Source organism: Fistularia commersonii, chromosome 35, assembly GCF_037954325.1.
Source record: "Fistularia commersonii isolate RoL2024-O1a breed Wild chromosome 35, RoL_Fcom_v1.0, whole genome shotgun sequence".
Taxonomy (NCBI): domain Eukaryota; kingdom Metazoa; phylum Chordata; class Actinopteri; order Syngnathiformes; family Fistulariidae; genus Fistularia; species Fistularia commersonii.
This window is the reverse complement of record NC_141318.1, coordinates 9,884,305-9,906,725: the sequence shown is the minus strand read 5'-3', so window position 1 is coordinate 9,906,725 and position 22,421 is coordinate 9,884,305. Positions and strand designations below refer to the sequence as shown.

Sequence of the window (22,421 nt, the reverse complement as noted above, 5' to 3'; positions counted from 1 at the left end):
AACTAAATCATTTTTAAATAAGCCCGATTGGATTATATTGGATTCTATCCTATTGGATTTTTAGGGAAATGCTGTTGAGTGAGATAAATAAAGGGGTTACGAAAACCTTAAAAAAGCCGTTGGAATAACTTTAAATGGAATACCTCCCAAAACAAATTGAAATAAATATACCTATATGTATAATACATCTGTTTACTTTTTTTCAGATGAATAAAGAAGCTGAAAAAAACAGTTCAAGTTTCAAAGGTTTTATTCTTTACTGTAGAAACACTGTACATAAATTACTTTCTCTGAGACTAATATTGATGTACGGATAAGTGGAATTTCTCAACCTTCAAAATAAAAAAAGAGAAAACCCGAAAACATTTCCAACTCATCTCAACTGTCTCTGGAAAATAAGGACATTGGTCGCAAATGATGTTAACTCTCTCAGTAAAGTTCCCCATTCTTTCTTTTCCCAATGGTTACAGTCAACTTCCCGCCCTTGTAAACACACATACACACAAAGGAAATTTCTCTAAAAGAGTACAGAGACCCACAATCAATGAGCGAAAAACATCCACACCGATTTTTGATTTGTTACTGTTACTCGTTAAAAGTCACTGATGGCGATACACTGTCCCTTTAAAGAGAAACAAGCAAGAACGTGTAGAGAAGCAACGGTCAGTTACTACTCACAGCAACCCTGCCCCCCCAACCCACCCCGAAAAGCCAAGACAACATGTTTCTATTGCAAGCAATACTACCAACTTTGACCAATAAAAGCACAAAGTCTATGCGTTATGAGGCTGAGTCACATTTTTGCAGAGGTGAAGGGCTCCTGTGCGAGTGGGGGGACGGGGTGGGGGTGGAGTCTGCTGAGCTGACTCGGTCCACAAAGAGTACATCCACAGAGAACAACTGACAGCTGTGACACTGCAGTTGCCCGGCCTCCTGACACACAGCATGAGCTGGCTTGAAAACAGTAAGATTTTGTAGGTCTTGTCAAAAGCACAGGGGATGAAGAGGAGGAGGCTGTTTTTTCTTTCTTCCATTTTTTTTTTTTTCAAAACGGATATGAGTAAGAACGAAACACAACTCAAAACGTCTGCTTTTGTTGAGTTGGTATCCTGGTCCATTCTTGTGGCGGTGGTGATGGCGGTGCAGTAATCGTGGTACTGGTTATAGTTTGTAAACACTTTTTTGTTCATTTTATTATCCCCTTTATGTTTGAAGCGAATGCAAGTTTATATATAAAACAAAAAAGTAAAACAGAAAAGCTCGTTTTTTTTCTTTTCCTTCGTACAAATTGTCCTTTTTTTGTGCCTGTCTCTCTTAGAGAGAGTCCACAACAGTTCCTTTCAAAGTCTTCCGCCACAGAAAATGAGACATTAGGTCTCAAACCTCTCAACTTGACACCTGTGACATCTGTTTGGGGTGCACAGACGCGTGGTCTGTTGACCGCTCGGGCAGTTTGCAACCGCCGAAATGCTTTGTCTAGTGGCAATGGCTGCAGAAATGCAGAGAACCAGTCTTTACATCCCACTGTTAAACAGCTAGACAGCACTCAGGTTAGCCCCGCCTACCAGATAAGATGGGGAGGGGCATGCGTGCAGGCTGTTCAGAAGGCAGATGACGGGGCGAAAGAAAGAAAGAAAGAAAGAAAGAAAGAAAGAAAGAAAGAAAGATAGAAAGATAGAAAGAGTGAAAGAAAAGGCATTTGTCAAACAAACCACTTTTATAGGTTCATCATTATAAACCAGCTAAGTATGTTTTTTTCTGTCAGTTGCACTGAATTGCTTCCTTGAATCATCAATCAATACTTCATTTTTTTGTCAGGAAACAAAAAAAAAAAAGAAAAAAAGGTTGCAAACGTGGGGTCTCTTCAGTGGCTAGTTTCGAGTCTCAACACGGGCGGTGTCAAAACACAACTTCTCAGGCAGTCACATGGGTAGAAGTGTGTTCACGCCGTGTTACCTCCTCCCTATTTCACTCTGCCGTAGAAACTGGATGTTGTTAGCGCTGTCTGCGAGCTCGGGATACTGCTCTATTGACAAGACATAGTAACCATCGTAGCCGAGGACTTTCCCGCCGCTCAGCAGCTGCCGTTTCTCCCCTTCCGTCCACAGCCGGACTCCTTCCTCCCCGTCCCTCACACGTTGCTGCTCACGTGCCCAGGCGCTTGACAGCGCCCTCTGTCTGGCGTGCTCCAGGATCCGCGCCTTCTCTTCGTCCAGGGTGGTGCCATAGCGCACGTGGAGGGCCAGGGCACCATACTGTAGCTCGACGTCCGCGAAGCGTCGCGTTCGGCCGTTCATCACCGTGGTGGACTGGGACACGGTGACGTTCACGCCATTTTCCAGGGATTTGCGGCCCGAGGTGAGGCGGAGGGCGCTCAGGTCATTTTCAGGCAGGCTAGTCTTGATGAAATAATGTGTGTCCTTTCCTTCCACTGTGAAATGTAGATCCTCCAGGTAAAAAGCGTTGTTCAGCACTGCGGCAACTTTAATGCAGTCTTCATTGGCAATGTTGAGGGCGTTTGTCACCACGCGGCCTTGGATCACAGCGAGCATCACTCCCTTGCCAATCAGGGACTTGACTGTGGCAAACCAAAGCCAGGGTTTGGTGTGCTCCGAGCGCCGCCGACTGAGCTGGATCTCTGGCATCCGCTCAAAGGACAGGAAGGCCCGAGACTGATGGGTGACCTCCTGTTGGACGCCTGAGATGGACTGGAAACATGATAGATTTTTCAGATTAACCACACACAAACATTATGCAATCACAAAACATAGTAGAAGAAAAAGACAGTAAGTGCAAACATGCAAAGGTGGTCAGTTTAGCTGTCCTGATCTATACACATATAAATACATGAATACTTGAATATAAAATATAGCGATATCAATGGCACAGACCATTCCTCCTGCCATCTCAAAGATTTGTTGTTTCTTTGTCCTTTGTTTTTTCTACATCTTACTGACAACTGTGTGGCGTTTTTTGCTATTACTGTCGATATTAAGGAGATATCACAACTATTTAAAAGTGGAATTTATTCTGTTCTTAATCACCAAAAGGTCATCATTTATCAATTCCAGAGGCTATAAAAACAGAACTATGTTTTACTGAAAGAAGTTAAAGAATTAAAAACATATAAAGCTTAGACATCTGTAATGGCCTGTATGTCAATTGCACATTATCATTTCCAAAGTCATCAACTGTTTACACTGAGTCAACATAAATTCTTTTCTGTCACTGTTTCCTTCTTTAATTTTTCATAAACTTATTTGTATATTTTACAAATCAAAACACAGGGACGGACAAATGTGGATGAAAAAGTTCTTCTGAAGTGCAAGCTGCAAATCTTTAATAAAGAAAATGTTTCAACATGCATATTTATTATAAAGGTAATGAATATGCCTACATGGATATATGGTATTTAAATACAGTCCCCATTTTCACATATTTCCAAACAAATTCTTGAAAAATCACAATAATTTCTCCTTTTGTTGGGATTTCTTTTCCTTTGAAATAAACAATCTGAGGACTTTAGGCAACAATTAAACAATTAAATCTTAACACAGGAAGGAAAACTTGGTTACCTCTTGTCAAAATCTCATCATTGCAACTGAACTTTTTTTCCACATAGCTCTATTTGATGTCTTAATTTCCTCACTGTCCTCTGATACTTTGTTTTGCTCAGTTTTCATATTATTTCATATCCCTTGACCTTTATGTTGTAATTGAATTATTTTATATTTTGTGAAATTTTGAGCTTGAATTTCTATGATGTAATACATGGCCTTGAACAGCAGGGGCCAGTCTCTACATGCAGCAAAGTGATGAGAGAAAGTTGGCGCGTGAGTGACTCGGATGGGACAGCAAACCTGGACACAAGTTTAAATTTGAGCAACGTAGGGTTTGATATAATATGCTTTATAAAACTGCCAATTCGCACTTTACTGTTCTGTTATCAATAACAGAACCCTGTCTGATGTTTGATGATACTCACCGGGAGATCGTCCCACATCTGACTCTTCTTCATCTCCAGTGATGGCTGAGTCAGGTCGAACTTCGGAATTGGGAATCCTGGGATGGCGTTGTGCAAGTGGAAGCCGAACGTGACCAACCAGATGTTCACGTCTGTGGATGAGTAGATCCGGAGGATTAATGAATGTGAGTCCCAAAGAGTCTCATCACATTCTGCCTAATAATACATTCAGGCACTAATGACACTCACCCGCAAACATCCCCACACACCCCTTCTCCTTTAATTCAGCGTTTTCCCAGTCTGGGGTTGTTTTCGGCTGCAGTCATTCAAGACTAAAATGCATTTTGATGACTGAAAATGAAATTACCAGCAGTTTCTCCTGTCAAATATAATAGCCCTGCTGCTCAAGATAATCCCCTCACATTTGCGGCTTTTTTAAGAGGAAGGTTTACCCGAGCCATCACTTTTTCTGGATGAATTTATTTATTTCCTTTTGTGCTTGGTGCACCACGAGGGAGTTAGTATCCAATTCACCATGTTGGAGGCTCTATGGGGCGACGCTTTATGTACCATTGTAGTTGCAACCGTCTAGTTCAAAAGAAAGTTGCTGCGCGCGATGGCTGAGTTTACGATTTCATATTTCCTTGTGAAAACGGCATCCCCTCTCAGCTAATAGTGGTGCATAGATAGTGTGCATTGGAAGTCTATGTTTGTTTATCCAAACAGACACCTTACATGTTAGGGCCATTTAAACATTGAATAGGGAATATTCCTCTATGGAAACACAGGACTGCGTGCTCAACTGTCATCAGCCAAAGCCGCTTGTATGACTCTAATGGAAGTTGGTGCATAATTTTCATAGCGCATCCCATAATTTATTTTATTACCTGTGACATATTCTTTGACCTGGTGGATTTTGCTGATGGGATTGTTCCCCCGAAACATATACAGGTTAAAGGGCTGTGGGTCTTTGCCGACTCTGGTCCACGTGCTGATGTCGGGAGTGGTCCACCTTTGAGACAAAGACAAAATTACTTTGGTGTGGAAAAACTGCGCAGCACGGTGTCTTCTGTGCAGACTTAGCAGAGTAGATGCAGGCCTCCTACCTCCCGGCAGGGATGTCATAGTCTCTGTCCCCGAAGTGCAGCAGGCGAGTCAGAGGATCATAAAGGCCTCCATGGAAACCAATTACCAGCACAAAGTCTGGGTTGGAATCAAAATAAATCTCTCCGTATGCTGTGTACTGCACCTATAATGCAGACACAGATGCTTATTCATAACTGGACTTTTCAAGATTACTTGACAGAATAAAAAAAATGTGAAAACTACACCCACACACAAACAAACTCATACCTGTTTGAGCAGGAGCCCATTGTTGCTGAAGACCGCCAGTGGCGTCCCAGTGTTGTCACATGCAATGTAAAATTCTTCACCACTGCTGATTTCCATAGCGAACACGTGGCCCTGTGCGATTAACAAGTCACCCTACTGTACATATTCAAATGCAAATCACAAAACTGCTCATTTTTTCCTTCATATTAAGATCTTGCTCGATGAACAGATTACAGTTGTTCTTTTTCCCTACCGGGACAGTGTTTGCTCACAAGAATGATACTTTGCCTCATGAAAAATTAAAATGTTGTGTGTGTATATTTTCACTTACAATTACACAGACCATCAATGATGTGATGGTTTTAGCTCTTAGCTATTTTCGCCACTGCAATGCTGTATCAGAGGAGCAGTATTTTGAATGTTGTAAATTTTGCTGATAATTACACTGTGTATTGAATCTGACACATGGTGGTTTAATGGAATCCCAGATGGCATTAACTCACTTTCACCTCCCCACTAAACTGCCAAAGCATTTTGAAGATCTTTTGACTTTTTTTCATTTACCATCATGATTATCATTAATTTCACATTTTCAATTTTTCCACTCACATGCTTCAAACCACTTTTAAAAGTATTTAATGATAAGCTGTGTGGTTATTTTTAGTTTAGCTCTGCAAAGGTGTGTGTAGGGAGGGGTTCTATAACTGTCATGCGTGGCAGCACCCCGGAGCGCTTACCTGAAGGTCGTAGTAGAAGGATGTGATTTCGGAACTAGAGTGGTTGTAGACATGGGTGATCCTGGTTGGATAGTTCAGGTCAGCGTAGAAGAATTGTAGGTGTTGACCAAGGCTGTTTCTGGAAGCCACGCGTCTGCCCAGACCATCATAACGATACTGAATTGTCCAACTAGCTGCTTTACTGTAAACACGAATTAGTAGACCTGCGAATCCATCAGAGGAATTACATTAAAGATGCATATCTTGTGCTCATTGCTATTTTATTCATTTAGTAAGAAAGTGGGCAAGACGTTGCCTTGGAGGGAAACTACCTTCGAAATCAAGGAAGAAAAATAAGAAAAATAATAAAAAAACCACACAAGAGAAATGACCTTAAAATAATAATTACCTTGATTAACTAAATTTTGAAATGAAAATCAAAATTTTCTGTTAACATTTATAAAATTGGGACTTGATCAGAATTGATTTTGACTATGTTTTCTCTGAATATTGTACAACGTGGTGTTATTATAAATGTGGTAAAAATTCAGTGAAAGCGTGTGCGTTCACCTTTGGAGTTGTATTCGAAAATCTCAGCTCCTCGCTGCCTCAAGAATCCGTCTTCATCTAATCTGTACTGAACGTCCCCCAGACGTGTGATTCTGTCTCTCAGGTCATAGCGCAGTGGAGTTAACCGCCCACTGTTTCCGGGGTTCAGCAAATGCAAGTTCCCATTCAGGTCATAATTATATCTGTGGACCAAGAGCAACGACGTTGACGTCTGGCATTGTCAAATGTCATTTTAACCCGATTATGCTCTTACCGCCACATCATCTTCTCATTGAGGGAGACCGACTGCAGCTGTCCGTCAACATCATATTCGTAGCCATATTTGGTTGTGTTGGCAAAGGGCCCAATCTTGATCTCCCGCTTGGTGACCCGGCCCATGTTGTCGTACTGAATGGTGATCCAGTACATCAGAGACCTGAAGATCTCATACTGAATCTCCTTGATGCGTCCATGTTGGTCAAAGTGCTTGGTGTAGGTCATGACCGCGGTAGAGATGATCTGAAGTGTTCAGAAGTTTTTATAATTTTTGTTGTGCTTTTGGAACCTATCCGATTTCTTGTATGGAACAATCAGGGAGTTATTCATTCTTGGTTTTACAGTGACTAATACATCATTTGATTTTATCGCTACAAACCAAAAGTGTGCGCAAGAATAAATATCAGTTTACATCATTCACCCTTCCTTACCTGATTGATATCATAGTAGATGACCCCGAACTTCCCAAACTGCTCCACCTTTCCCGAAATATCGTCAAACTGGTAGAGGTCGATTGGCAGCGGTGTCTCATTGATAACGGCCTGCATACTGGTGACTCTGAAGCTGTTGTCATACGTGTAGTCAAAGCGTGCGTTCACCATCCCATCCTCGCTGAAGCGGAATATCTGCCGGTCAACCAGGGGGCCGATCTGGCGATACCGGATGGAGCAGATGAAACCTTCACTTTGCAAGTTGACTGTCTTCAGCACTCCAGCCGTCTCGTCATATGTAAAACTGACTCGGGTTGAGTCATACAGGATCTCTGCCAGCTTGTTCTGAAGATAAATAAGAAACAGGAGTGAGTGTTTATATGATCCGTCGTCCCCTCATGAGTGCCTTTGTTTAGAGCTGTCAAAGGCACTGCTCGTTCTTGACTGCGGCTGCTACCTATGCGTGTCAGAGCTTCACCCTGTGGGGACCATCTGACACTTCTATTCATGGTTTCTCGGAGATCACTTGACCTGCGTACCCTGCTTTTAAGTACTTTCAAGAGCCAAAAGAAACACAGCCTTCATATGAAAGGATCTTCTTTCCATTCAATGAACAAACCGAGTGGACAGTATGACTTTTTTTTTATTGCCTCATAGCATACTATGTCAAAAAAATTAATAAAAATAGAAAAAAAGAATGAATGAAATCCAGAAAAGCAATGGCCATCATCACTGTCCTGGCTATATTGCAATGCAGTCTGATAATGAATGTATTAATGAATGTAAGAGCCAAGGACTAATGCATATGATCTTAGCGGTCAAATAGTGGGATTACATGATTTATTACTTTTCCTCATAGCTGTAAAATGTGGGCTATTATGTTACTCAGTTATTTCTTTTATGTATTTTTTTTAGGGCTTACGCACATCAAATTATCTGTTTAAATATTCTGATCCAGTCTGGGGAGTCACTTTATAATTTGATCAAAAAAACATTGCATATTGTGAAATTCTATAGCGTCTTGCAGATGAATTAAGGCTTTGAATCTGATGTTGCATTCAGTTCTGTAATATGTCCTTAGATTGTCTTTGCACAAAAAGCTCAAAAGTTGCTAGCCCTGCTGCTACAAGGGCTAGTCACAAGGGCTACAGGTCAACCTGTGCTTCCCCTGTTGGGGGCAGCGTGGCGCAGGAGGTAGAGCAAGTGTCTTTAGAAGTGAACATTCCTGGTTGGATTCCCGGGTCCTCCTAGTGTGTCAAAGTGTTGTTGAGCCAGACATTGAACCCCAAACTGCTCCCCTGGCGCATGGTTCATCCATGATGGGTTAATTAAAGAGAATGAATTTCCAAGGGGATTAATAAAGGATTTATTATTATTATTGTTACCCCATAATAGCTTTTCCTAATTCTTAGAAGATCTCACTGTGGCTTGGATGAAAAATGACAAAAAGTCTTTTTTGAGCCAACACCAACACTAGGTATTGGCCACAATATTTGCAAATTCTTTTTTCATACATTAAAAACATCCGAAATCCACTTCTGATTCCAAGTAATTTTCTGTTTCAAGTTTGTTTCATCGTGTACAAATACACCACAATAGGAGACCGTTCATTCACCGATAAAATGAAATGTTATTTACATTTGGTCACAGCAGTAGTTGCAGCCACTTCCTGACAAACTCAAAACCCCATTTGAAAGCCTTTCATTCATGGATGAGTGGGAGGACTTACAGCTCGCCACCATGATATATTTTAAGACTTAATGTTTTTCCTTAGTTTTTCATCATCTTTTTGGTCACGACTTGCTGATTAAATGCACAACGCTACAAAAGAAACCTGGTACTGCTGCAAACAAAAGGTTTGTCTTTAATAAATATGGTTCTTCCCCTAGCCAGAATAACAAGGACTGATTTGTGACTTAAGCAGAAATCATTTATACAAAATATACTCAGATTAATTTCTTATCATTCAGTAATAATGAATGGCTGTTAAGTTAAAGTGCAAGAAATGATAATACCTGTCTGCGGTATTTGTAGAGTATACGTCGGCCAGTGCCTAGATGTGCCACTCTAAGGAGCTTGAAGGAAAGAAAAGTAGATGAGCTGAATATCCAAGAAGCTGATTGTTCACATATACAATGTAAACGAGAGATCTATCATGGCTGCCCATGGTATATCATCGCTGTGTACATACCTGCCCGTCTTCAGAGTAGTCCACTGTGACTGAGGCATTGCTCTCTGGGGGTGTGTAGATGTTCCTGTAATAGCCTATGGATCTTATGGTCTGCATGGTGTGGCGGGCAACACTTGGCATTGTAACAGCTGACAACCGGTCCCCCGAGTCATAATCAAAGATGTACTGGTGTTGGCTGTGCAGCAGCAAAACCATGGACTGTTAAGACGGGGGGAGGCAGGAGGAGAAAGCATGATGAGAATCTGAATCATCTGAATTAATCAGATGCAGCACTTCAAATAGAGGCAAATAGACAACTAGAGGCAGAGAAGTGTAAAGGGGAATTAAAGCTGCATTATAAGGAAAAGAGAGAAATCTTTCAATCGCAAGTTTTTTTTATAGCTTTAAAGCCATAACAATGTCTGTAGAAAGTCATAATAATGTGAAGTTTTTTTTGAATCATCATTGTATCTTATAATTCTAAAATAACTAAAATAACTTCTGTGGAATAGAAAGAATATTCATATATATATTTTTTTTATTGTTGTACAATTTTGACTCAGCTATAAAATTATGCTTATTTTGAATTTTTAGAATATTTATGTTTGATGTATTTGGGATATGACTGTGTTTCACGTTAAACTTTAAATTTAAACTCATTATATCTCAGAACCCCCTTATTGCAATACAGGAGATGTATTTATAAATATAAAATGTTGCATTCTTGGGAGTTTGTAATTTAATCTGGTGATGAACATCAACAAAAAGTGACTTACTGGCTATTTTCCATTTTTAGGCCAATCAAGAATTCGCATTTGCAGGGAAATTTGCAAAAAATAAAAACAAAGATAAGAATAATCCAAGACATCACGGAAAGTCTTCCTGAAGGAAGTCATAGCTCTGTGTGATCTGGCATTTAAGGGATACAAACACACACACAGATATAGACACACACAATACATTGCAAATGGTCTATAGATTTTTGTTGTTGTTTTCCCGCAGAGGAAAGTGGTTCAGATAGAAAAGCACCAGGATCACATCCTGGGAAATGTGCTTTTGTGTAGTTGAGTGGGAATGCTACATACAACAACACTGGCAGCAAAAATACTGTGGCCACAAAAAAAAGTTAAAAGCCTCTTTTATTCACACAAGCATATATATATATATATATATATATATATATATATATATATATATATATATATACACACACATTTTTTTCAATATCACCTAAGTTGAAGATGTTTTTGTTGACTTTGAACCACATGAACTTTCTGAGGGAATAAGCATACAGATGCTTATAGAGTCATTCATTGAGGAATAAGTATATGTCTCATACGGTCACTGATATACTCCACAAAACCCCTGTTGAGGATCAAATACAGTCATTTGGCAGATGCTTTTATCCCAAAAGACTTACAATGGAGATGCTGGAGGATTGAACCCAGGACATTCAAAGCATGTGCTCTACCACTGAGCTACCAGTTCAAGTTGCTTTCCAAAGTTGACTTTGGAGGCGGACCCTTTGTCACTGAACTTCTCTTGTTTTAGAATCTGTCAAGATTTTTTTTATACACCTTATACAAATAAATCAGTATATAAATATAAATAAAGCAGATGTGACAGATTTAGCCATTTCAGATATCTCTGCCAACCATTTTGACACAAAAAAAAAATCATAAAGACACTGATGACAGATTATTTTGGTGTTATATGTCTGCATTTTCCCTTTATACTGGCACAAACACACTCGCTATATGGATTAATTTTCAATTACAAGAAGGGCTATTATCCACTTCATTTGTTGCACGGCTGACTTTCCTGCCACAATGCCATTGGATGGGAGGCTTTGTGAACATGGTGTTGCAACAGATTGATGATGTTGGAAGTCTTTCCAGAATAATGTGACTCAGATTTCAAACTGATTTCAAACTCCGGTAGTCTGAAACCGAAAACAAAGCCATCTTTTTCAGAATTTCCTATATTGTGATCAAGGGCAGGCAATTAGCTAAAAAGTGAAAAAAATGCAGATGTGATTCATAAAAGTGAACAGCTGCAACTCTTCTTTGTCTGGATGATAAAGTCTTAATAAAAGCGATACAAACATAATTCTTTGCTTTGTATGAGCTCCTTGCCTCCAGCTGGCAGTGAATATGATTTTGACTGCAGACTGATTAAGCTTGAGAAGTGTTTCATTGGTGGATCTGTTAACCTTCCAAATGGGTTCACCAAGAAACAATAACGTGTTTCCTTTGCCCTTTTGCAATGACAATGTTTTATACTTGCAAGACTGATAATCAGACGAGGAGAGGAAAAAAGTTGTGGGGACAAATTGCCTTTTCAATACCCTTTTCTCAATTTTACTGAGGTTGTATCCATCTGTTTACAGTGTACAAAAAAAAGAGTCAAGTGCTCCTCAGTTGGGCAACTCGTACGTGTGCGGTTTAACAATTACCAATTCCAGTAATGAACATTTATAGCATTAAAAAATATGAAGAGTTAGTTTTCAATGACACAATAACAAAAAGGAAATGTCTCTCAATAATGAAGAGCATGTGCTTTTCTTATGACAATCTACTGGACTGGAGTGGTAGCACAGTTATGAACAATCTCCCCAGAGCCAAAAGCTGAGGTGCGCATGTGAAAAGAACGTGCCTCTTAAATATTTGATGTCCTTGCAAAGATATCATAGGATCTTAAAATCTGACTGATATTTATTTGAAGCACACCAGTAAATCTGCTATCTAATCTGTTAAAGCATCCCCTTTTCAAAGACTCAAACCAGACTATTTAACTTTCAGCCCATGAGTGACGGCTGCATAGTGTCTGGATAAAAGTCTCGTAAAATCACTCAAACTTTGACTTGGACTCTACATAAAGATATGACGCTTCCTGTGCACTCTAGCCCACAGACTTGAAATCCTATTGTCCTTATACACACCCAACCCACTGATCAGAAAAGAATCAACCTACATGAAGGGGCAGGAGGGAAATAATTAGTGAAGCTCCCACTGTCACCTTCAGCATGTGGCACTGATTAGAACTGCGATGCACAGGTGCATGATGAATTCAGAGTTTTCTCACCACAAGATCCTAAGAGATATCAAGTGAGTATTTCGAAAAAGAAACACGAGTGCCAGATGGTGGAAAAAGGTGAATGAAGAACAAGTTTAAGGGATGGTGTAAATGTTAGCGTGGCAACACTTGTGGTTCATTTATAAACTGACAGGATGGTTGAGCATCTTTCCGCCTGCCTTGAACATTTTTTGGGAACTGTTACACTGGGATGGGACATTGATGGGATGACTTCATTACCAACAAAGAGGTCCTGAACAAGGCCTCACTACCCAGCATCAAAAGCACCATTAGACATAATTGTCTCAGCTGGGAGGGCAACATTGCAGAAATGGACCCCTCTCAACTCCCCAGGATCGTGCGTGATTGGGAACTCACCACAGGAACAAGACCTTTAGGAGAAGCTATGTGCTGCTGCAAAGACCAGCTGAAATGCAACTTAGTCCAAACCAAAATTATACCTTCTTTGTGGGCGCAAACTGCCAGAGACAAAAGAGCCTGGGGAAACAGCTGCCTGTGACGGCACCGTGGCCTTCAAGGAGAACAGAAGACAGCATAATAGATAGATAGATAGATAGATAGATAGATAGATAGATAGATAGATAGATAGATAGATAGATAGATAGATAGATAGATAGATAGATAGATAGATAGATAGATAGATAGATAGATCGTATTGTCAGCTTTATTTCTTGACATCTCTTGATCTGAAATAATTTACCAAACACCTCAATCCCCATCCCCCAGTTCTTGTTTCAGACTGCGCTAAATATCTCTCACTGCCCTTTGCTGCCATTCTTTTCTTGAGCAGTAAACAAACAAGAATTGCTGCATGTTTGATGTCAGGCTCTGGCTGAGTGTGTGCTGACTCAACAAATGCAAAGGTGTCTGATTTATCCCAAATGTCGTCCCCACTGCCATTTTTATTCCTTTATGACAGAGAATCCTCCTCTCTTGTCCTCCTTACATTCCTTCCTCACTTTCCCTCTCACCTCCATTTTCTGGCCTATCAGTGAAAAATGAAAATGATCTTTGTTCTCTTCATCTCTCCTACAAAGCATTTGAACAACATACATTTTCAAACAGTGGGATGTATCGCTCCGCAAAAATAATTGACAGTTGAAGAAATAGTTCAGGTAAGTTACATTTTTCATTTTTAATGCGTTCGTTTTTACATTCCAGTTACAATGTAATGGATGATCCATTCTAAAGCAGCAAATGAATAGATAAGTTAATCAGCTCTAGACTCACCTCCCTGTTTCATGATCTTTTTTTTATGATTGTAACAGGGATTCCCTGCCCACTTCTATAGCAATGTGTCAGTAATTCTCATCAAAATACTGAAAAGATTCACAGTTACGAAAACTTGTGAGGTCAGTGAAACTGCAATACTATGTAAGCTGCGCCTGAGTCTAACATCTGGCTTCTGACAATCAATCCCGAGTTAACTGACTTGGCTTTTTTCCTGGTTATTTGTTGGCTCTAACATCTTGATTGACAAGGGAAAGCGTCACAACACCTATAAGGACTGGCTAATTTTTGCCCCATTTCCTGTTCTATTTTCATCCTATTAAAAAAATCCACCCTCTCCACTGAGGCATGGCTTATAAATCTTATAACTCAGCCAAACTTCCGTATAAGCAGTAACTTAGTGTCTACAGGTGATGCCTGGAAGTCGGATTCTTTAAATGAGGGACATTGTGGGTTGGGCGTATGAGGAGTGATGAAGACAAAAACAAAATGTCTAAAATACATTAAAATAATTATCTGTATTGAGCATGGATACCATTATCTTTATCTGTTCTTACTCCTCCTCAGTATTTATAGCTTGAGAACACAGCTAAATGGTGCTTCAAGTGCGATTTGGACGTTCTATCTCTTTTCAAGCCTCCTACCAGGAAGAGAAATTGATATTCCTAGCTAGTTTGGTTCCAAACACCCCCAAATTTTATCATTTGACATCATAATGACATCAACCTGTATATTCCAGGCCTGGGCCACATATGTCAACTGGACTCCAAAGTCACTACGAAAATAACACTCAACAAATGAGGATTAGAATGTCCTGTGAAAAAAAAAAAAACATCCCGAGACCAGTGTTTCCCAACCAATGTGCTGCAGCACATTAATGTGCTGTGAGAGCTGGAAAAATGCCCACTTTCACCTGATTGGTCCAAAAATGATTTCTTCAACGCCAATAATTTGTCTTTGTATGTGTATCTATGTGGAGAGAAAGCGTTAATGGACAGAACAATGAAATGCTCTTCCACTAGATGGCAACAGGTAGTGAATTAACTTTTGTATCTACATGCAGCTGCTTAAACAGCAGATGAGTGAAACACGATGGATAAATATTTTAAAAGAAAAAGTGTTCAATGTTCTTCAGGACCCTCTAGTCCTGAAGAACATTCTGACCCAGATGAAGGCCCAAGTATGAGTAGTGGTCAGAAGAAAATAAAAAATATAAGGTGTGCTCAAGACAATACAATGAAAGTTACATTGCATTTGGATTCACTTTTACCGGCGAAACCAAACCGAGGCGACTCCTTTATTTCTGGTTTGCGGGTAAAAACAGTTCCATGGTTTAGGTAAACTTAAACGCCATCCCCAAACTTAACACCCTTCACTTCAAAGTAAGAACATGGACTACTTTGTTCATCTGCATAAACTGACTGAAAAACAGGCATCATTGTGGAGGAAAACCACCAAGACAAGTAAGAAAGCCCTGAAAGATTGTTACAAAGTGGCTGAACGCATCGCTAAAGAGTTCCTGCCCACAAAAGAAACTGCACTGAGTAAGCAAATAACAGACTACAGTTTCATTGTATTTCATTATATTTTTTAACATATTTATTTGGTAGTGTGTCGCGTGATTTCTCTAATGTAAAATATCTTTGTGGCTCAAAAAAGGTTGGGAGACACTTCCCTAGAAAACATCTAATCCCAATGTATCAAGTTGATGAGCAGTTGGTGTTGACACTTTGTTACTTTTAAATTCATGCTGACATTAAAAATATGTCTACATATTAACAATCTGAAATTGCAACATCTTTTGGCAGTGATGAATTATATTGATCCTAAGCACGATATTGATATACAACAAGTAGCGGATCATAACATTAACCCTGACATTCTCTTCAAACAAAACTTTCTGGGATTACATTAATGTAATACAAAGATGCATTATTTTTTGCTAATATCCAAGTATCATTGGCAGTAATGTCTTTGTTCATCTTCAGGTACTTCCGAATGTACTTGAACAACCAAAAACATAAAATAGTATCACTTTTTTTGCACTTAAAATAATATTGCAAGTCCCTTGGTGCATGAAGAGTCTGTTGAAGATACACAAGGACCTTTTGAAACCACACAAAGCTACTGGAGTCCCAAAATGCAGCCTAGTTCCAGCATTTCCTCTCCTTAGGGTAAAGTATTCGTCTGTAAGTACCAAGTAGATGCTTTGTTATGGGTCCTTTTTACGCACCAACTTTGTGCCAGAACACTTTCCCCACAGGGGGAAAGACTTCAATCAATGTTGCTTACTTTGTTTGACCAGAATTTACAGCAGTAACCTTGCTTTGTTTTTGTGTGTTTTTTTTTTTCCACGACAGTGTGTGTTTCTGTGTGTATTTGCATGCCACTTATCTTTGTTTTATCTTCTCTCTGCAGAGTTTGGCAGTGTCTATCTTTGTACTTTGAGACTGTGTTTCTGTTTGTGCGTATATTTGTGTGTGTGTGTTTGTGTGTGGGTGTGTGTGTGAGTGTGAGTTTGTGTTCAAGTGTGAGGGTGCGTGGGTACTTCTCTCAGAATTAACTATAATGACACAGTAATGTTTGAGTACCAACTTACAAATGCTCACCACGTGGTTCCAGGACAGCTCAAATCAACTAGGATCTTTTTGTGTTTCAATAAAGAATAACCTGGTACCTGGTTCTTCTTCAGTACCTGCTCTGGAGAGGTTCCAAGAGAGCCGAGGCAATACTAATACGTGATTTCAAGAGTCTCTCTCCGGCCACTGATTGGCCAGAAGTTGTTATCACTGAGCCATGGTTGACACAAGAATGAAGCCTGCGAAAGGGCTATATGTTGGCATGGCTACTGTAGCATCTTGCCATCTGTAGCCTCCTCTGGTTCCTTTCTCTTGATTTCTGTGTGTTGTAAAGCCACAGACCTAGCTGAGAATACACAATCGACTCCATGTCCTATATTGATTTCTCTTTAGTGTTGCGAATAAAACGACGTCAAAGCATGTTTGCGTCGCAGTGCTATGACGAGCCTGGTTGAAAACCTACCAAACCAATCTGGTCAATTTGATTGGAGTCAAGTCATGGTGAAACTTTGTAGAGAAATATAATATGGGGAATATATTCCCTTAGAAATAGGCACTTTTACATTGAGAAAAAAAAAATGCTTATCTTTCTCCTTCATTGTGTACCTTATCCAAGTATGTGTAGCTCCACATCTTTCCATCGGCAAACACTCTGGAGATGATTCTCCCTTGACTGTCGTACTCCCACTTTTCGGTGGTGGGACCCCTTTGCAGGCCGGTTACCTGCCCCGTACTGGTTACAGGGAAACGAATAACACACCAACACATGATAAGATTAATGACTGGTTCATTAGTGGTAATGTGATGGCTGGTGATACATTTCTGTAAAAGAATAATGTGCTCATTATTTTATGAGAGGGAAAATAGGTAGTGGTCCACTAGATCTACAGAAGCCCCTCCAAACAGAACATTTTCAGATGCAGACCAACAATTATGTCAGTTACATAATTTTAAATAATTACGTCTTTTACAAAACAAAAATTGATGTAAATTTCATACCTTATCTAACTGATGTTAACATAGCAGCCATTCTTTACATAGGTTATAAAAGTATTTTGCAAGGACAATGATTTTAAATGTATTTATTAATTTACATATGTATTCGCTTAAACAGTGCATGCTACAGAGCATCAATCTCACAGTCACAAACATACAAACTCAAGTCAACAGAGCATGACTGCTTCATTGCATGCAGCATGTAGCAGAAATTTGCCAAAAAGAAACGGTTAAGGAACAACCTCAACAGCATTGTGGTAGCTATGTGCTAAAATTAGCAAGTGATACACTGAATGGTACCTCTTATTTCAATCCCTTATCCCTCAGAGCTCTAAAGGGGCCCTTTTGATGATATCCAGAGATAGAACAAAGGGGTGGGAAATGAGATCAGCCCTAAGTACCTGTGTAGTTACATTGTACAAGTAAGAGTGGAAGCCCGGCTTCTAGAATACTTCGAACCGCTCCCTTTTTTCTAAGCCTATCGCTTTTTGTAAGATCTGACTGATCACCTCGCTCTCGGCTGTGGTAAGTCTAAAATAAATGGGTCATCCAAAGCAACCCAACTTGTTACAAAAGAGTGATGAAAAAGGGCAACTTTCAAAGGTTTGTGGGTAGCAAGCCGGCAGACTTAGCACCGAGAGTTGGAACCCCTGCCTACACAAACCGCTGCTGCGAGTTTGCTCTTGTATTCAAGCCTGGAGAATAGTTAGTGTGCTGGTGACGGCCACTGATATGAGACCAGCTTTCAATCATTCCAGCAGAGGAGATGCAGCTACAGATCCTGCCACAGGTTTATCATCGATCTAACTTAAACCACCAATAAGTAATTAATAAAGCCTGGATTACCTGGAGTATGTCAAATTCACTGACAGCAGTTTGCTGCTAGGGACCCATAGCGTTGGATGGCCTTGGGTGTCATAGATAATCTTCAGCAGGAATTTCCTGTGATCATCATAAATCTTCTCTGTTCTCAGCGTGCGGTCGTAATCCACGGACAGCAGGTTCCTACCGTTCACCTGTAAAATGACACAGAGGGAGATTTAAATTCATATAAGTATTCTGTGGACTAATATATTCCAGGAAGGGAAAACCAGCTCCTGAATCTCTTGCTGTTGATCCGGTCATTGTGGCGAACATAATGTTCAGATTCAAAGAACTCTGCCTCTACAGGGAATAAGCATTCAGTTGTGACCTCAGAATGAGAGTCTGCATATTGGGTTTCCTCTTTTTTCCTCATTATGTACTTTTGATTTCTATTGCATTTTGTAATTATTGCATGCACAATACATATGCTTTGCTACAAAAGTCTAATAAGACACCATTGTTTGGAAAAACAGCAGATACTAAAGAAGCAACAGGACATATACCATTTGAAGTTAATGGGGTGTTGAATAAAAGTTGATTAACCAGCAAAAGTGTCAGATATCTGAAAGATCACCCAAACTATCAGGCATCGAAATACCTAGGTGTTTTTTTTTTTATGATCTGTTTGCATTTCATGAGTGTTACAGGGAAAAACCACAGAGTATAGCATCATCATTAAACTGTGTCCACCATTCTTACTAAAATTTAATGCTTCCTGATACCCCAAATGATCAGTTGCACAGAACCATCTGCAATGCCACCTGTAGGTGAAGTACACCTCACTCATTAAAATAGAATGACCTTCTGAGCAATGATAAACTTGGAGCCAGCTAGCTTCCCTTTATCACTTCCTAAATAATGTGCTGTTTGTTAAAACTCTATTCCACAAAGACAGATTCCCAAAGTTTGGCGCTACATACATTAAGTATCCTTGAGGCAAGGGGGGGAAATTCTTTGAATTACTTGATCATTTGTTTCACTAACAAGTTTCATTAAAGAGAGAGTTTTCCTGGAAAATGTTCAAGGGTGATTTTTTTTCTCATATTCGTATTCAGCCACTCAATGATTTGTAAATTAGTGCGGGTTGAATATGCGGTGAGGTGTATAAAAAGGGGCAGACAAGGAGGAAAGTGTGACAGTGGCTGGGAGCCAGACAGATAAAAAATAAGATATCATGGGGAAACAGGCCAAAAGCCATGAGTGAGCTGCAGTGTATCAAGGGGAAAGCAAGTCAAATTTGCAAACTGGCAAGGTCTAAGCAAATAGGGATATTTATTTCAAAAATACTGGACTGTCTTATTGTCTTTCACTTTACCACTTTACCCCATCTTGAGAGACTGAGAGGATGAAATACCATAGCTTTTATATATATATACATATTATATATATATATATATATATATATATATATATATATATATATATATATGTATTTTTTTATAGGCACCCTGATGTAGGAAGTTATTTGACGGTCAAATTGGATTGTTCATTGATTTAAGGTGTCGACAAGTTTTTGGGATCTTGTTGAAATTAATGGGGCAAGACACCATTAATCTCTGAGATGAGGATGGGGAAATCAACACATTTTTCAACTGACCGGCATTCTTTATTGATATATTTTTATCACAAACTGAAGCTGAAACTTTGTTTTTATCAGTTATCACCTGAGCTGAAGACACAGAATCCAAAATTTCTGCTGAATTATAAATCGCAGAGGTATCAAATTGGGGACTTCACATTAGTAGGCAATCCAAAGAAAATTGTGCAAATTAGATACAGAAATAAAATAAAGGACCAGATTTAAATGCAATCTGTTGAATACTTTATCTTCAGGCTGATGTTTTTTACAATCTCAGTCACTGAGTTATTATCCTCATACCAAGCTATATACAAGAACATCCAGAAACACCAACTACATGAACCTCAAAAATGCTCTGACCTTTGACCCTCATCTTGTTTTTAGATAATTCCTTGGAATTTAGATATTTTTCTGGGGAGGATTTTTAAATTGAAAATATTACACTGTGATGTGCTAAAGTGGAGAGGGACCCTGGAAGTTGGCCAACTTTTTCCTCTCCTTTAGAAGTCAATGATCCCAGCGGCCTATCGACTCTCTTTGTAAGTTATTAACAATGGGGGGTGCTGCACTGCAGCAGCATGCCTCACAGCAAAACAGGTTCAAGTTTTACCTAGGAGTCTGCTTAGGTGAGTTTACATGTGCAACTCCTGCCTTCGACATTGCATAAATGCAGTAGGTGAATTGAGGACTAAATTGTCAATAGGTGCAAATAAGAGCTTTTGGTTGTATGTGAAAAAAATGTGACCCCCATGATTAACAAATGATAGATCCATGTTGAGTCCCATCTCAAACCCAACTAGAGATATTGTCTATTTTCAAGAGCTCATTCATAATATAGTGAAATGCGCAAACACATGCAGGTGGAGCTTTCTGTTTGTGCTCTACTATCATTTCGTGCATAATAGTGTACATTTTTGGGGGGATTCTAGGCCAAATGGAGCAAATAGAGCAGTACCACTTGAAGCCGTGCCGGACAGTGTTACGTAGTCTGCTCAAGTGCAAACAGCTCAAGTAACAGAGAGCAAGAAAATAATATCGCAGTTATAAGACCAGGGAGAAGAATTCTCCATTCTCATGGTGTGTTGTGTTTTAATGACCACAAAGACCACTGTTGCCCTGCTTCTTTTTGTCTCTTCCTGTTGCCTGAAGCGGAAGTCATAACTTGGCACTTGGAAGTGAACTCTGACATCTGAACCCTGCACTGTCCTCCAGTGGATGTATAGCTTAACAACCGTGGTAACATCCAGTACAAATGGGTAATGGTGTTTGACAGAATTTCAAACACTTGTATCTAATTACAAATGTAACGCAAACCTAAAAGAGCCTTTACATGGTTTTAAGAAATTAAAGAAAAAGCTTTTAAAGAAACACATCCTAATTCTGACAATATAGAATGGGATCCTCCTATGCCAAGATGCCATAGAAGACTCATACATTATTTATTTAAATTATTTTGTAGTACATCGCCATCTGGCTGACATAATCACTGTTTCATCTTGATGACAAGCCATTGCTGCCTATGTGTGTCTGAAACTTTAGATTATTCCATCCAAGATGCTGCTCAGAGATAAAGTCGCCTATTACCTGGCATCCTGTCACACATCCTTCACAGGGACTTGTGGCACAAAATTAGCATTTAGCAGAAAAAAAAGTAGATTTAAGTTTTTTGTTGTTCTTCCAGTGCTGCGGTAACCCTGCCTTCATTATCTGCTTAAATTGGCGTCTTATTGATGCTGTGTGTCAAAAGATAAAACATTCATTCATATGCAGGTAGCTGCCATAACCGAAACATTTACTTGTTACCGATCTAGGCATTCATTTTCGAGAAAAAAACAACTAAACAAATCAGCCTACAAGATCATGATGACTACCTTAAAATACAACTTCCCTACATCCCCCGTCAGTCCTGTTGGCTGCACAAGCTGTTACATTCATTAGAGGTTATTGGACCGTGCTGGTAGCCACATGACTGCGTGGATCAAACCCTGCAGAGGCCACACCACTGCACCATTTTCTTCCTATTAGGCCAGGCTAGTTAGAGAGCGCTTCATGTAATATTCAAGCACTGCAGAGAAATGGCTGTCCCTTCATCCACTCCAAACAGCTTGTGAGAACAATGGATAGGGAAGAGTGACAGACAGTTACAAAGCCCCCCTCTCTACTGAACAGCAAGCTGCCCTCAGAGGGAGACTAAATGAACGGATGCTGAGTCTGTGGTGTGTTTTGCCTCGCAGACAGAAGGTGCTGAGTTTAGATATAAAGGTCAGCAGGATTTTTTTTTTCTGTGAGGACTGCTCATGATTTCCAAATGCCTTCCAAGTGGCTTTGTCCTGTATAGTGACTTGCTGGTTGGCATGAAATTCTCAAGAATTTGAATGCATCTTAAATTTTTGTCCACATTGTTCAAGTAAAACAAACAAACAAAAAAAAAAAAGGGTTCTCATCAAATGTTTTTTTGGCCGATCCACACACACACAATGTAAATTTAGGTCTGCTAAAATTATTGGAAAATGCTAAGAGAAGACATTTAAAACTGCTGCTTTTCTGTCTGGTTTCAAGGTCAGAGAGTCAAGATTGGACATATTATCTGTGTTTACATAAGGCAATATTGGCCTTGAATGTCCACAGGCAAACTGTGG

The 22,421-nt window shown here is 39.7% G+C and overlaps 1 protein-coding gene across 6 annotated transcripts in view; it reads right to left on the bottom strand.

Annotated features, from left to right (window-relative positions):
* Window positions 1–232: 232 nt before the first annotated feature.
* The window catches only part of tenm3 (teneurin transmembrane protein 3), a 366,691-nt gene continuing 344,502 nt past the window's right edge, over window positions 233–22,421 (bottom strand). For all 6 annotated transcript variants that reach the window (XM_086142740.1, XM_086142745.1, XM_086142739.1 and 3 more), the window contains 13 exons: window positions 18,186–18,355; window positions 16,950–17,076; window positions 9,460–9,657; window positions 9,284–9,343; window positions 7,269–7,613; window positions 6,836–7,080; window positions 6,583–6,764; window positions 6,034–6,236; window positions 5,318–5,428; window positions 5,071–5,213; window positions 4,852–4,976; window positions 3,986–4,116; window positions 233–2,708 (listed from right to left, as the gene is read on the bottom strand). In XM_086142740.1, the coding sequence (XP_085998866.1) occupies window positions 1,953–2,708; window positions 3,986–4,116; window positions 4,852–4,976; window positions 5,071–5,213; window positions 5,318–5,428; window positions 6,034–6,236; window positions 6,583–6,764; window positions 6,836–7,080; window positions 7,269–7,613; window positions 9,284–9,343; window positions 9,460–9,657; window positions 16,950–17,076; window positions 18,186–18,355 (2,796 nt within the window). In that variant the 3' untranslated portion in view covers window positions 233–1,952. The remainder of the gene's footprint in view (window positions 2,709–3,985; window positions 4,117–4,851; window positions 4,977–5,070; window positions 5,214–5,317; window positions 5,429–6,033; window positions 6,237–6,582; window positions 6,765–6,835; window positions 7,081–7,268; window positions 7,614–9,283; window positions 9,344–9,459; window positions 9,658–16,949; window positions 17,077–18,185; window positions 18,356–22,421) is intronic.